The 17,140-nt window shown below is 38.6% G+C and overlaps 1 protein-coding gene across 2 annotated transcripts in view; it reads right to left on the minus strand.

Annotated features, from left to right (window-relative positions):
• The window catches only part of spock1 (SPARC (osteonectin), cwcv and kazal like domains proteoglycan 1), a 131,726-nt gene that overhangs the window by 10,137 nt on the left and 104,449 nt on the right, over positions 1-17,140 (minus strand). For both annotated transcript variants that reach the window (XM_085478710.1, XM_085478703.1), the window contains exons 6-7: positions 16,831-16,963; positions 12,936-13,056 (exon numbers count right to left, since the gene is read on the minus strand). In XM_085478710.1, coding sequence (XP_085334836.1) covers positions 12,936-13,056; positions 16,831-16,963 — 254 coding nt within the window. The remainder of the gene's footprint in view (positions 1-12,935; positions 13,057-16,830; positions 16,964-17,140) is intronic.

A 17,140-nucleotide genomic window follows, 5' to 3' on the forward strand; every position in this document is an offset into this window, starting at 1 on the left:
ATACAACAAAATAAAACCAGCACCAGTACAAAAAAGGGAACATTTATTCATAAAACACATGGGAAAAGACCCAGGGAAACCGAGTTAATGATAAAAATTATTTTAAAAAAATGACAAATACCGATAAAAACCTTGAAAACTATACATTTCACACCCAAGTCTCAACTCTCATGGCCCAGTACCAAATGACTCGGCCCGGGGGTTGGGGAACGCTGTTCTAGATGGTATTGCATGATGGATCAAAATCTGCCACCTCTTATTTTATCCACTTGTAGATTTTCCTTACATTTTTTAAGGGCATGTGACACACCATGCTGAGGTACATCAGCTTGTTACTGTAAAATACTATTTTATGTCTAACTATGTGATTGTGTACATTTTTCATAGATTTGACTACAAAAATTGGGACAAATTAAGGGTTTTGTGCCAAAAGATACAATTTAACATTTGTCTGTTATGTTTAGAGACAACACCCATTCATTCCTTGAGGTAGGTCTATTTTTAAGCTTCCATTCCTCTGTAAATGTCAGCTATAAGGACTGAAAATGAAACAGAAAGAAAGGCAAGAAAGTCTGGGTCTATGAAAGCAAAGTATAAAGAAATGATGTGTGGCTCAAATTTTTGCACAGCACTGCACATCATATTAACATTAACATTTGTATAAAAGCTAAATTTTAATGGGTTGTTCCTGTAGTCGTTGTATTTACTTCTTTTCACTTACAAAATCAAAAGCCATGTAGGCCAAATCTATCCCTGGATACTTTATAACTGTCTAAGGTTCTCAGTTTTCCCCCCTCTTTTCATTAAGTTGTCAGGATTTTTCCATTGTGCATTTTCATAAAGAAAGTTTGCTGACAGCATCCATCAGTTCAGGTAGTTTCCAAAGAGTTTTGTATGTGATACTGCAGAACTATGACTAAGCAGCAATGCAGTCCTTGATTTCCTTGTGAAATCATAACTGATGCAACAGGTGTGAGAAAAACAAAGCTGAAAAGTTTTGCACCTTGTCAGCTTCAAGAAACTGGAAGATCTCTTTGGTGGCTTTTATATTTTAGCAGCAAATTTAACTCTTACTTATCACAGTGCAGAGTGACAAAAAAAGGCAGAAGTGGGCAGAATAAATAAAAACCTTTGGGTAAATAGCTACTTTGTCAAATCTCAACAACTAAGAGCAAAATGTGCACTCTACTTTAAATAATAAACCAGACAACTGCTTTCCATCTGTTCTTAGGTGGTGTGGAGACTGCAGTGTCAGATTTGTCAAAGCCCCACTCTAACCTATCAAAGAGAGTTTGACGAGGAACCTTTACAGCGGATGAAGCAGACAGAGGCAACAAGTCAGCCAGCCAGACACTCACACACACAGACACACGCACATATATAGAGGCAGCGTTCTCACATGAGACGCCATCGATCATAGCTGTGGGTCAAATATCAACCACTGAATCGTGGCTTAGAATCACCATCTATCCTTCTTCCTTCCTTCTGCTTTCCCTCTCACCCACCACATCCTCACATCTGCTGTCTTTCATGTCTGCGAACCTGGATGAAAATCTGGCACCTAACTAAAAAAAAATATCACAGTCTACGAGTCCTTCACAGACTGATTCAGAGGAAAACTACCTGCTGAATGTGGAAAAGCAAAGTTAAAACTGAAATCCATCACAGAAGATAGAGAAATGGACAAATGAAAAAGTGTGTTGAACAACATTATCTTAGATAGTGGCAGTGAAATAAAAAATGAAAATGAAATCAAACACTAGCTGGACATTTTAAAGAGGCTGAATTGCTTCATTATGTTTAAAGTTTGGTTTATGTGTTGTCTCACTGGGAATTACAGTTTTCTTTTCTTTCTTTTTACCCCTTAAAAGCTCAAATTTCAGCTGTAATCTTTTAAATTGAAGTGTACTACACTGCTACTAAACACCATGACAACAACGATAGCACTGTTTGTGTCCTTTAATTATTATTTTCCCACCACACATACATATAAATATATATATATATATATTTATGTGCACACTGGATGAACACGGGCAGCTCCAAAGAAGACTGGTTTGTGGGTATTCTCGGTGATGCCACTTTAAACATTTTCATTTGTGTTTACAGATGTGTTTTGTTGACTTGTCGTACTAATTATCCCTGAAAAACTTTATTATGTGCCTGACAAAAAAATGCAATGTCCTGGTAGCTCACATAGCTAAATGGTAGTAGCCAAGTTTCAAGGAACCATTACAACTAAAAAACAATGATCTCTCAGTATAAAAGAATAATATATAGTTTGTGTAATTAGTCGGTAAATGTCACAATGCCCATGATTGAATGTTAGCCACTTGAAGACAAATGTGCTAATTAATAGAGGTGGGAATCACCATACATCCCACGATACGATATTATCACAATACTTAATGCACGATACGATATTATTGCAATTTTTTTAAATATTTTGCGATATTCAGATTCTGTACATAAAGGTAAACTTTATCAATATTCATTTTATCTAATATCAAAGTCTCGCACTCAGTCTTTCTCTCATTTCAGTCAGTTTTAATGTTGACAAACTGAACGGTTTGTATTACAGTCTAGTCCAACTTAACTAAATGCAACCATCTGGTACAATTATAGCTATTCTGAACTATGCAATTTATGAAAACTATGCAGCCCCTTCAGCAACTGAAGAATTTGAAAGTAAATTAAAACAAAATATAATTTTACATTAAATAAAAAAGTTTTAAACTTAATTAAAATAAAAAATGTCTTAAGTTAAAATAAGTAAACTGTCATGTTTATTGCTGCAAAAAAAAGTTAATCTTTTGCTCAGAAAAATATCACGATACTACACAGTATCGATTTTTTCTCACACCCCTACTAATTAACTAGATTTAAAAAAAAGGGGGGGAAAAATCCCTGCATGAGTGCTTAAAATTTCAACATCTACTGCCTTCAGACTTTAATCTTACAAAACTGATGCATGAAAATGCAAAATACTGTGTGCGTTTTTCTGTGCTAAACAAGCCCTTAAATGTCTCTTATGCAATGACAACAGTGAAGACAAAGGCGAGGCAAAGCTATTGAATTTAATTCAATTCAGGTTTATTTATACAAACCACAACAATCACCTCAAGGTGCTTTATACTGTAAGGTTCTGAAAACAACCCGTAACGATCAAACAAACCCCTATGAGCGAGCACTTTGTGACAGTGGGAAGGAACAACTCCCTTTAACGGGAAGAAACATCCACAAAAGGAGAAGAGAAAAGACAAAGAGAGCATAGTTCTCCTAAATCTTCTAGAAATATTCTCCCATACTCATCTGTGCACTTTTGCACTATCACCAGATGTTAGAGTTGTTACTTTCATTAGGAGGAGATTGAGCAGAACTTTCCCAAATTACATATGTCAAACCCTCCAGGGCAGTTTAGGTCATGAGATAAATGTGTGTGCCAGACGTTCTGAGATACAACTCCAAATATCAAGAGAAATTAGGCCTTGAGGTCCTCTGTGGGTCCCCTTTATCACCTGTAAATAATTAACTAAGCATCTCACTGGCTCCAGACAAAGTAAAAGGTAGGTGGTGATCACCTTGAGACATCGAGAGTAGCGTCTGATTGAATCAAAATTAAAGATAGATGGAAAGCGAGAGAGGATTGGTGAGAGGCAGTGGAAGGAGATGGCATTTCTTAACAAGGTAACAGAAAGAGAAAGAAAGGAAGTGCGACAGTAAGGAAGGAGATACAAGGAAGATAGAAGGTCAGATTCATTAAAAAGATACAAAGGTATGTTTGATTTCCTTTGCCCCGAGCTATCAGCGTTCCAGAGTGATTTCACTGGCACTGAGCTAAGTTTCGCCCAGATAATGATCAGTAATACAGTGTCTACACAGGCAGAGAGACAGGTAGAGATAGAAATTGGCCAGATACACAAACAGCGGAAGGCAGACAACCAATTCAGGTTTAGCCTTAAGAGTAATTTTATTTTGGCAAAATCAGTATCTCTTCTACTTTTTTAAAGCTCATTTTTCAAAGTGGAACTTTTCTGTGTAATCCAACATCACTGGATATAAAACAGTCTAGAGAGGCTGGAGGAGAATGTGTAGGGATTAGGGAATTAATAAACTAGCAAACCAAAAGTAACCATTTCAGTCACCATTTTATTGGTTATTTAAATTTACGGCATGGCCTGGATATGATAAGGCATGTGAAACTACTTGTTTGATACTATAGCTATACAAAGACAGCAGAACGCAGAGGTTCCTATTATCCTGATGTTGGATTGTCCATGCATCACTCCAAACAGGTTATTTCCTCTGTTTGGAGTGATGCATGCACAGCCCTTTGCTGTGTTACATATTCAGAGCAGTGCCACAAAACAAATAAAAACAAAGAGTGGAGATTCTTATTAAACTTCTAGAAAATGCAACTATTTTCCCCAATTATAACTAATCATTCTTGTAATTATTATCTCCAAATGTGAGATATCGGAGCAGCCACAAGTTCTGGCATATCTTAGCTGTTTATGTCAATGCAATTCTATTTTTCTGCCTTAGATTAATTGTAATTTAGGCCTCAATTACACAATGCAAATGCGACATGCTTAAAGTTGTAACCACAAAGTTGTACACTAAGCCCTGCAGATGACTCTCAACATGACGCTAATGCAAAATCATTTAGGAATTATGTATCAACGTAAGAGCAAGGTGTATAGTCAGGAAAGACCAACAAAGACTGTTTGAAAGTGGTGAAGACAGTCTCAACAAGAAATTCGAAAACACTCTTCACGCTGGTCAAGACTCTGGAAAAAATCCCTGAGCAATTGGCACACGTCAGGAGAGCATAGGAAGTGTGGAGGCAGGAGAAAAGAGAGCACAATCTGTCCTCCTGTGTGCTCTCAGTAGAACTGTGAGACTGAAATGCCAGGGCAAATTTAATTTAGCGAGGGGATTTAGCCTGTTCAGCATCTTACAGTGCTCTTTGTTTTGTCAGTGTCTTTTTTCCCAGTGACAGCTGACATAAAAATGATCTATTATTACTTTAAAAATCTCATTGACCATAACCAGCGCTGACTTACGCCGTTATAGAAGATCATCTGCTGGATCGCTTCATGTCAGGTCGAGTCATTGTTTTACAGGGGAAAGTAATGATGTGCAATGTCACAGAGTGCTGCCTCAGGGGAGATGGCAGATCAAATGAAACCTCAGCACCCCCGTGTCGATGTGTTAACCTTCTCTGACAAACAGGCAAACAGCAGCAATGGATTTCTGAGCACATCAGGACTAAATGTTCATTAGGAAAACTCAGAGAAATTACTGGTTAACGCATGTAATTAACCTGCAATTATGGCCTAATTCTTAAGATTTTTCTAAATTCTCTGTTGTAGACAATTTATTTTCCCAGAGCTTTTGTAAGTTACAATTCTGCAGAGACTTTCTATCATCCGTTTATGCCAAGCAGACACTAATTTGTCCCCATATAAATGCAGTTCAGAGATGCATGTGTTTCACAGTCTTCTAAACAATCCAAAAAATCCCCAAAAAACAAGAAACAACAGCAACAACGAGAAAGACAAAAAAGCGGAGGTGGAACTTTAACCTAACACTCTGCAAAATGATGGAGTGGAGGCTTGAGACAGAAAATAAATGAGAAACTGATAGAGTTGGGAGAGGGAGGAGGAGACTGAGGAGTCAAAGGGAAAAGTGGGAGTGATGTGACTGACAAACACACATGTTCCCCATAGGCCCGCTACCACTCAGTGATAAATAAAGGTTAATAGTGTGGTTTAGGGAAAAGTATACTCGCAAACATGGAATCTGAAGACTACCACTCTGCCTTGTCAAAGAAAAACAACAATATTCACCCTGCTCTCCAAATAAATTGCATGCTGCAGCGTAGACTCTTCTACAGCTATCATTCAAAATCAAGGGAGTGTGCAGCAGACATAAGATACAAAGACTGAAATCTATGTACAGAAAGTGTTCGATGCCTTTGCATAGTCATATGACAGGCAACAAATTCATTTATTCCCAATCCTCAGACTATGTGGCCCCTTGTGTGCCCTATTCCATCTGCGTATATATTTTCTGTCTTGTAAAAGCCTTTTTATGGAAGTGCAGAGTTCAAGATGAACTAAAAAAATGTAGCTATAATAAATATATATTCAGTGTTCACTTTGCCATTCAAGCCGAGCGTCCAAGTGGAGAAGAAAACTGATTAAAGTGACTTTAAAGCTGGCTTGATTGTTTGTGCCGGATAGTATTTTAGAAACTGCTGAGCTGCTAGGATTTTCCCACTTAACCATCTCCAGGGTTTACACAAAATGGCCTGGAAAAGAGAAATATCCAGTGAGAGGCAGGTCTCTAGGTGAAAATTACTCGTTGAAGCCGGAAGTTAGAGGACAATGGCCAGAGTGCTTCAATCTGATAGGAAGGTAAACATTCATTAAAGCCATAGTATGCAGAAGAGTATCTTTGAAAGCACAACATGTCAAACCCTGAAGCAGGAGACCACACCTGTCAGTAAAGAACAGAAAACTGTAGGTTCAATTTGCATGGGCTCACTAAAATAGGGCAACAGAAGATTGGAAAAAATGTTGGCTAGTCTGATAAGTTTTGATTTCTGCTGCAACATTCAGATGGCACGGTCAAAACTTGGCACTAGCAAACATGAAAGCATGGATCCATCCAGCTTTGTATCAACGGCTGAGCTGCAGCTGGTAGTGTAATGGTGAGGCGGATATTTTCTCGGCACACTTGGTTCCCCTTACTACCACTTAAGCATTGTTTAACTCCCACAGGCTACTCAGTATTGTTGCTGACCACGTCCATCCCTTTATGACCACACCGTACCCATCTTCTGATGGCTGCTTCCAGCAGGATAAAGCATCATTTCACAAAGCTCAAATGATCTCAAATTGGTTTCTTGAACATGACAATGAGTTCACTGCACTCAAAAAGCCTGCACAGCCACCAGAACTCACTCTAATAGAGCACCTTTGGGATGTGGTGGAACAGGACATTCTCATCATGGATGTGCACCAACTGTGTGACGCTATCATGACAATATAGGCCAAAATCTCTGAGGAATGTTTCCATCACCTTGCTGAATCAGTGCCACAAAAAAGCAGCTTAGAAAGCAAAAGCGATCCAACCTGATACTAGCACAGTGCAAATAATGAAGTGACACCTAATTTAAGAGTTCAAATTCTTTGAAAAACTCCAACAATATAGCAAAATCTACTGCTTTGTATTCTGTTACTTTTAAGCTTGAATACTTTACTACACTACATCCTACATTAGCGTACAAAAAAAGCAAACAAACAATAAATAAACAAACAAAAATCCAATGACTAATAAGTTTACCTCTTCTGTTACATAAGGAATAGTGGGTGACTGTTTAACACAGGGTTAATCAGAAAATTTTTAATTAGATCTCAGGTTGCAGAAAAAGTGCTAAATGTTGCCCTGGCAGCAAATTCTAAGGCATCTATATTCAGTGTTTACTTAATGTAATGGAAAGGAATTTAAAGTGTCTTGTTTACTGGGTTTACTGACAGTTATATAAATGTTTTAATCATTAGACTCACCTTAACAGTCTATGTGCTCATTATAAATAAACGGTATAAAACGACTACAGGAGTAAATTTAAGTAAAATGGTAAATGGTCTGTATTTGTATAGCGCTTTTACTAGTCCCCCCTAGGGACCCCAAAGCACTTTACACACCCAGTCATCCACCCAGTCACACACTGGTGGAGGCAAGCTACAGTTGTAGCCACAGCTGCCCTGGGGCAGACTGACAGAAGCGAGGCTGCCATATCGCGCCATCGGCCCTTCTGGCCAACACCAGTAGGCGGTAGGTGAAGTGTCTTGCCCAAGGACACAACGACCGAGACTGTCCGAGCTGGGGCTCGAACCGGCAACCTTCCGATTACAAGGCGAACTCCCAACTCTTGAGCCCCAAGTATTAGAGCATAATGTGTTTTCCAGCCTCAGTGTAGCCCCACAGTGTTTACAGGAAGATATGAAAACATGCACATTATATTTAAAAAGAGAATATTATGTTTGGCTCATTTAAGCACTTCTTGTAAATATAACAAGGTCAAATCAGTGATATTAACAATTACAATAAATTTGTGTAATTTATAAGCTTTAAATAGTGATGTAATCATACACAGTTGAACTTGATATCATATAAAAGTAAAAGCAAGTCTATTTATGATTTTAAATGATGTGTTATATGTTTTTAAAACTTGATCTCAGAGCATCTAATACCTCCGGGGTTGCAGCTGAAACAATCAGGCACACACTACAACGCTATAAGAATACATGCAAGCATAACATCGGTTTAATGGAATATGCTATTGTCATTATAGCTGGATATACCAGAGCCTTAATGATGGTGCCACATACTGATAAGTCGTGTAATTGAAATGGTGTGCTTCTTTTTTGCAGATATGCCTCCTGGCTTTAAATGGACTTGATCCAGTGCTTTTACCTTGTTACGAACGACTTAAAGTCCTTAGGGCACACATGCTTAGTGGGTTTTTTTCTGTTACTTACGTACTGCTTAGCACCCGGTTGGATTTGGGCACTTAACCACTGTGCATTTTTCTAATATAATAGTTTGCTCTTTCTTTAAAACACAAGCTGTTCTTCTGCTGTTTGTGCTTATATGTTGGAAACACCACTAATTCCCATTCATACATAAGTTGCATGAATGGGAATTAGTGAAGCCACGTAAGGAAAATGTTGTTGTTGTTTCATGAGTTTTAGCACAGACAGATGTGGTCAAAGTGATTCCTTAGTCATTGCTGCAGTAAAAAGCTTTGAAGTAAAACTTTGCTGTCTGTCAAGAAAGGCACTGCATGCTAATTTTATATCAGTCAAAAGTAATAAGCAATCCCATTGGATTAATTACTGACATGTTAATGCTAAAAATAGTAGATTTCCTAAGACTGGAGCCAACTAAAGGAAGTTTGGCAAGCTACTTCTTGCTGCTCCCTTATTCCACACCACAGCAGGTAGTTTGTGTTTGATTCGGCATTTTTTTTATACTATGTATGGTGGCCCTGAGAGGCCAAATGGACAGCAACTTAAGAAAACACCAGCAAAAAGAAAAACGCTGCAAAAGCACACAAAACACAACGGAAATAGGAAAAAACAGATTTCCAAAAGCACAAGGGAAGTGTTTCTCAGGAGACAATAACATGATAAAAGACACCTAGCATGTTTTGGATTCCTGCAACTGGTCCGTCGGGTTATTGTCTCCCCAGAAACATTTCCCTTGATGTTTTTTCCTATTTCCAACGTGTTTTGTATGCTTTTACAGCTTTTTTCTCATTGCTGGTGTTTTCTTAAGTTGCAGTCCGTTTGGCCTCTCGGGGCCACCGTATGGATCCCCTTCCTGATGCAAGCGGATCCTGAAGTCACACTTATAACATATGAATACTATGGAGTCAATAACAAAACTTTTAAGCAATTTTAACCCCCTCAAAATAGACACTTGAAACTTTTTAAATGCAACTGATTGTAACAATCAAAAAAGTAAAAAAGTAAAATCAAACCAGCTACAGGCCCGTGTCAAGCTGAAGCTCACCAAACGGTCAATTAAACCATCCAACGATATCAAAATCAGACTTTATTTATCCCCAAGGGGCAAACTATGACTTCTGATATAACTATGACTTATGATATGACTTCTGCTCTCTATAGATAAATAACCAATCCATGACACTCAGAAAAAAGACAAACGTCTCACTAAAAGCACAATCAGATAACATCAGCATGGATTTATCACAGTGGAAATGAGAAATTTTCCTTGAACATGACAGCCGCCGATGCCCTTTTGTCCCCACACAGCTTCACAGTTTGTTTCAAAGTTTGAATCAATAATTGCTCCAAGACATTCATAAGACTGAACACATTCCACCGTCTGACCCTTAATGGATGCGATCTCTTGTGTATGAGTACATGTTCTAAAGCCAGTGATCACATATTACTTTTTAACAAAATCATCAAGGACTGTGCCACGGTTGGGCTCATTATCCTGGAGCTGACTAACAATAACAGAGTCATCTTGATACTTTAAAATGAGCCTGCTTTCATACCCAACTCTGTACACACATATTTGTGTATGGAATAAATAATAGATAACAGATAATAAATAAGGGTAAAAGCACACATCCTGTGGGATGCCAGTCGCCTTCTGATTAAAATGTGAGACTGAATTGTGTTGAAGGTCAAATAAAACTCAACAAACAGTAGCTGACCATGAGACCATGAGAAGTATTTCCTTCTAAGTGTTTAACAGTTATGTTCATCAAGGTTATTGTGGCATCATCTACTCCTTTGTGTGGTTTATAAGCTAACTGCATAGGATCAAGGATATACTTAGTTCGTTGAGATTTTCAATTATTTTCCTATCAACTGATGTAAAGATAATTGACAAATGGATTTAGGAGCAGGAACTAAAACAGCTTCTTTCCATGCAACACTGTGCCTGTGAAGACTTTTTAAAAATGCAGTGAAATACAGGTCTCAGCTGTTAAGCACAAGATTTAAATAAACAACCATAGAAATTGTCAGGTCCATGACATATATTTAGTCATATGGAGCAGAAAGCCTTTTCATCACTCCTTAGGGCAATGTTAAAATACTGATTATTTCCAAGCTTTGAAGCAGTTCCTGAATCATTATGGCGGAAAAAAAGTATGAAAATGATTTTAAAGATGATAAAGTATATTAGCTAACCTAAAGTCTGAACAGAAGCCATCCAGAGTGACCTGACTGCATGATTTGGGTCTTTTTTCATACTGGACCAGTCTTAATCAGGTTTATTTGCAGCCATTTTATTCTTTAAGTAAGAACGAGAGAAGCCTAAAACCTGAAAAATCTATAAAAGTACCCATAAAAGCAAAACACTTAAAACACACAGAACATTTATACAAGGACGCCAAACTCTCACTGCTGGTCGCTGCGTGTGCACGCGCCATTATCTATAATACATCATATATCTAATAATAAATGTGCATTTTCCCATATTTACAACTGTGCATATGACAAAACAAACAAAATTTAAAAAAGAAAAAAAACCACTATCATCTATTCCTTTTTATTAAATCTAATTAAAGTGAATATTAAAACAATAGCCTGCATGAACACTTGTACAGGTACACATTAGAGTGCACACCATCTGTCGTTCTTCCTGTGTCTGAATCTAAGCAGAGAAAAAACCCGAAACAAGCAAACACAGAGGGGCAGTAACACAACAGCACTGTTTACTGATAAAGTGATGCTTATGGTCCTGCAGTTACAGACGCAGGTGTAGTGTCGAAGTGTCGGAGTCGAATTTCCCAGAGGAACCCACCCGAGGGATTAATAAAGTTCTATCTTATCTTATCTTATCTTAGTGCGAAGTGAGATATTTACTAGTCTGGTACCAATGTTCAAACTCCGTAAACACAGTCGAATGACTGCACATATCAACCTGATGCAATCTATTGACTGTTACCACAGGAACACAATCTCACACATACGCAGAGTGTTTTCCTCACCTACTGCCACCCCCATCTGTTTACCATTTTATGTTGCTGATCTAATGAGAGATTCTATCAGGTTGGGAGACGACAAACATTTCACTCATCCCTGCCACCTCTGAATGCACAAACATTTGGACCTGCTATCTGATCGATGGTTTTTAGGACAGACTGTGCTGAAAAGGTCAGTGAGAGTCATAAAAAGAGGAAGACAAAACCATAGATGAACTTATTTAAATGAGAAATAGGGACAGAAAAAATAGACCTTAGTGAAAAGAGTCAAAGCAGGAAGCCAGACAGAAAAAACCCCCCAATGCTGCATGCTGACAGTGTCCAAGATCTGGAAATAGATTTCCTTTTTTCCCACAAACTCATCCACTCTGTTCCCTCTCAGAGCCAGACTCTTAGCAAACCAAACACATAATTATAGTTTTTATTGAGCAAAGACAGAAGGGAATTAATTAGACAGCAGTCAAGTTGTTAAAACACTTCTCTGTAACCGCATCACTTTCTGTTCCCGCCATTCATTCAGACTTAAGCTAATGGACGAGACTGTAAGATAAAGAAAGAGTTGTCATTAATTAGCAGACACTGAACCTCGGGAGCTTTATAAATGCTTCACAATCAAATAGTAATTAGATAAGACCTCTGAGAGTACAGTTTGATTTCTGTATGAAGTATATATATAGATATATAGATATATAGATAGATAGATAGATAGATAGATAGATAGATAGAGAGAGAGATAGAGAGAGAGAGAGAGAGAGAGAGAGAGAGAGAGAGAGAGAGAGAGAGAGAGATAGATAGATAGATAGATAGATAGATAGATAGATAGATAGATAGATAGATAGATAGATAGATAGATAGATAGATAGATCGATCAACACTACACAAAGTAAAACCATTCCACCAATCCCCTATTTGTGAGAGAGGAAGTCTGTAACGATAACAATCCATCCTATTCCTTTGCTGCTTTCCTTTAGATTGCATTTCTCTACCAGAATCTCTCCATCCATCTGCTGAAATCCTATTTCCATGACAAACAATAAGACACACACACACTCACTCCATCACTGATCCCTGCAGCTGTCAGAGAATGGGTGGGGGTGATGGGACGGTAAGGAAAGAAAATAACATAAGTAAGGAGAGGGATGACAGGAAAAGGATGGAAACACTTTGAATCACCAGAGAGTTTGAGGGATTACCAGTGAAAGGATGTTTTTGTGTGTGTGTGTCTGGTGAGACATAGTAGAGTGCTTCTGAAGCTGAAAATTGCTAAAATGCAGATAATCTTTTTCAGCTCAAATAAAGGCAAACACGACTAACTACGTAACTGCCTAAATAAAAAGGAAGCAACTTTAAACCTGATGGTTAAAGAAAAAAGATGACTATCAGGTTAAGTACTCACCAGCCTTCTCGCCATTGTGCAGTGGTTTGCTGAGCTCCTGACTGGGCAAGCAGGGACATAGCCCATCACATTTCACTGAGATTTTCTTCCCAGACAGGCAGCTCTGGAACTCCAATTTACACTGTAAAAAACCACAAAGACCTTTTCAGGGTCTAATTCCCACAATCACTGATGACAAGAGCAAAAAGGAAACACTAATTTGACAAGTTTTTTTGTTGTTGTTTTGCGTTTTGAGAATGATGTTAAAACTTTGAAAATAAACTCATTATTTTGATTAAAAAAATGCTGAAATAGTATTTCAAAGAAAACAATTGGGATTGTGAGGATAAATTTGTTATACAGTGTGGTGATACGTATAAGGGCTTTGAAGAGATGGTGCAGAATAAAACTAAACATGAAATAGTTAATTTTGTAAGTGAAATAGCTGGCAATGGACTTGATCTTATGCTCAACATTTCCACTTTATTCTCAACTTATTCTTGAAATTTCCACTTTATTCCTAACATGAGCAATACAAAATCCTTCAAACATTTTTTCCTTACACTTGAGATACTACACAGCTAAATAAATAAAAATAAATTCATCTGCATGTTGTATAATGTCACCTGTGGCCTTGCAAGCGCTATGAGTGTAAGACAACAAGCTGTCATTGACGAAATCATTGACAAAGTTTGCGGGAAAGAAATAAAAATAAAAACCAGAGTGCATGGGTGTATTAAAGATCCCTATTATATACTGCAGTCTAAGGAAGCAACACTTCACGAGCACTTTCAGTCCAAAATATTGCCCTGAATCTACAACTTTGACCTGACTGAACTGAAAGATGGTAACTATGAGCAAAAACATTTTTCTGCAAACCATGCAAACAAGCGTGAACTTTGGAAGATTTGGCAAGCATCAGGAAGTGAGTGTTTACTATAGAATTTGTACTGAGCTGCGTTATGTGGGAACTGGATGTTACCTGAGGTGAAAACAAATAATGGCGCTCCTTAGCTGGTATGTTTAAACCATGGTGGTTTATTATTCTATATATGAAATTACAACAAAACAAAAACGTGAATATTTCTTATTTGAGCTGATTATGGGAAACATTTGCTGATACAGGATTGGTCATTTATCTTGGATGAACAAATATGTCCGTTAGGCAGTCATGTAGACATGCCATTAGAAACCGAGATTCCCATTGACATTCTATTATTCACTGCAGTACAAACCTAATGCAACCCAAAAAGCAAGACGGACTACTTCTGAATGTAATTTAACAGCATAAATCTCATTTCAGGTAAGTGAGGGATAAGAAATTGTTTGGACTAGTTGGAGGAAAAAAAATCCAATTACCAGACCCTTCCAAGAGGAATAATGAAAACTGAAATGAGATATGTAAATTCTGTTTGCGAGATGATGACGACAGGATTTGTCAGAGTGGGACCATGACGGTGCATAAACATCTATACGCATATCACGCCTTACACAGGCTTAGCCTTATCCTTCCAGCACTTTCATTTCCCACGTTCTAATTCAAATCCATCATTTCCTCCCTGTCACCTCTTTGATAGCGCTGCTAATGTTGCTTAATGAAATCTGTTGACAAAGGAACAGTGCTCTGTCCTGTTTTCAACATATTGAATTAGCTGTCTGCGGATGGGAGAGGGAGAAAGAGAAAGAGAGAGAGACGGGTGGGGATAGAGGGTGGGGGAAATGGATGTCCTCCCCCAGTCACTGTCAGAGAGAGAGAGGCACCATGAATCTTTATGTTTGTCTCTCTCCTGGGGTTAATGTGGTTTTGATGAAACAGTATTTTAACACCTGACTTGGTCAAGTAAAAATAGAGGTGAGGTGAGGAGAGAAGCCGAGGGGAGAGGAGAGGAGAAAGGATGATTTAAGAGGAAGTAAGTAATGGATTTAACTTAGTGGGCCGAAGCCTCTCAGGAGATAAGAGCACTGTCCTCTTAATAGGATATTGAGTGTGTGTGAGAGTGTGTGTGTGGTTATGATGAGGGAGGCATGTAATGTAATAATAAAACATGAATAAGCTTGAGACCAGCAGCTCACTGGTGAGCAGAGTTTAAGTTGGGCCACAGGGACCCATCACTCCAGCAGCTAACTGAACCCCTCCAACTAATTTACCACAGAGAGCAGAGGGATTTCCTAGCCCTCCCCCGGCTTTTTGTTCTTCCTCTTTTTTCGCCTTTAACACGACTCCTCCTCAGCTCAGTCCCAGCTCACAGGCAGTGTTGGTCATTAGCGAGGCCTACGTCCCGACTTCTGCGGGTCAGGGCACAGACCTTGATAATCGCAGTTTGTGTCATACTGATTGGTTGGAGTTGCAGTTGTGGATTTCGCTGGTGCAGTAAGGATGGAGGTCTGGGTAGGTGCGTGGGTCAACAAAACATAAGGATGCGCATGAAAATGTTTATTAGCCAGTTAGCATTATCTATTTACTATTATTTTTGTACTCCACCTCCTACCCTATGACCCTAACCCCCAGCAGGTCGTGGCAGACCGCTGCCAGAGATTTCCTCTTCTTAAACGTTTTTCCTTGCCAAGGTTGCCAAGTGCTTGCTCATAGGGGTCAAGTGGTTGTTGTGATTTTCTCTGTATTATTATAGGGTCTTTACCTTACAATATAAAGCACCTTGAGGTGACTGTTGTTGTGATTTTGTGCTATATAAATAAAATTGAGTTCATTTGAATTCTTCCCTCAGTCCTGAACTGGAACAGTGTGGTTAAGAAAATGTATAGATGGATGGATGTTCTCTAACTATAACATAAATGGAAGCTTATGGAGGCTATTTGAATCTACAGCACACTTCAACCACAGTGTCACCGTGCTATAAAGATCAATGTATGTGTGTATGTGTGTATGTACGCATGTATGTTCCCTTCTCCTTCTAGACGAGTGGACCAATCTTGAACAAACTTTGCATTGAAATTGCCTAGGGCACCGTGAGTGCCAACATCTATATAGCTTATACAAAAATTCTATCTAAATCTCACAATCATATATATTTGTACATTTGACAGTTCAATTGAGCAGTTATCTTCCAAAGGAGCTGAGGAGATTAACATGCTTAATGTTGGGATGTCCCCCCAAAAATTTCCAACACACAAAAACATATACTGCTCTACTTTTATTGATTGTGTCTCATCAGACAAAATTGCGCTGTTAAGGTAAGTTCCTGACTGAAATGTTGGAATACATTACAGCGAAAGTGACAAAAAGTCTTCAGTTCCCAGATTGCTGCATTTTGCCAATAACTGTCATTAAGACTTTGAATTAGCTGTGTAAGACACTAAAGTGCTGTCCATTATGTTTTACGGTTTCTGTGTATTGGACTGTGTTTCACTGCTGACAACCAAAGGGTTGAATACAAGGACAAGAAGTTAAGATGAACATGGACGTCAATAAGAATCTACAGTGTGTTATACCAAGGACGGAGCCTCACTTCTTTATGGCATTTTCTGCCCCTGGATATCGATCTTCGCCTCCCCCAGCCCTAACTTCTTCTATTTACTTTCTTCTTGACTTATCACAAAGGTTAAACCGTGAAATGTCTTTTCTAATTACATGGTGAGCTTGTGTCTATGTGCGATTTTATGTAGCTCAGGAGGCGCTTACAGGTAGGAGTTAGTGGCTAGAAAGAATTGCACGGGACAATGGGTGAACAGTTTTTCCAAAATGCCCAGTGACATCACAGGCAATGTGATGTTTTGAGAAATTTGCTCAGCAGACTATTGGGAACCTGCAGCTCAAAATGAATCAATGCAGTGGAGGCATCTGGGTAGGAAGAAAAGGTGACGACTGATGAATTTGAAGAAGAATGAGCACATTGAGTAAGAGCATCAAAACTATAGATGCTCATATTCCAATGATGCTAACAGAGTTATGTCTCACCTCGGAGGAGTAAGTGTGCCCATCAGAACCACAAACAGGAGTTGACTGGAGGGCTGAGCAGAGCCTGCATTTCCCATGAGCATCAGCTTCAAGCCTATGCTTGTGGCCTGCACTGCCTTTCCTGGGTTTCACACTGGTGGAGAGAAAAAAACATTACAAACAATGTTTTAGACCAGCGGTCTCCAACCTTTTTTGAGCCACGGACCATTTTATGCCCGACAATATTTTCACGGACCGGCCTTTAAGGTGTCGCGGATAAATACAACAAAATAAAACTAGTACCGGTACTGAAAAAAAGAAGATTTATTCA

This window comes from Copadichromis virginalis, linkage group LG2 (genome assembly GCF_057382275.1).
Source record: "Copadichromis virginalis isolate Kocher_CV1m ecotype Utaka linkage group LG2, C_Virginalis_male_GT1.1, whole genome shotgun sequence".
NCBI classification, from domain to species: Eukaryota; Metazoa; Chordata; class Actinopteri; order Cichliformes; family Cichlidae; genus Copadichromis; species Copadichromis virginalis.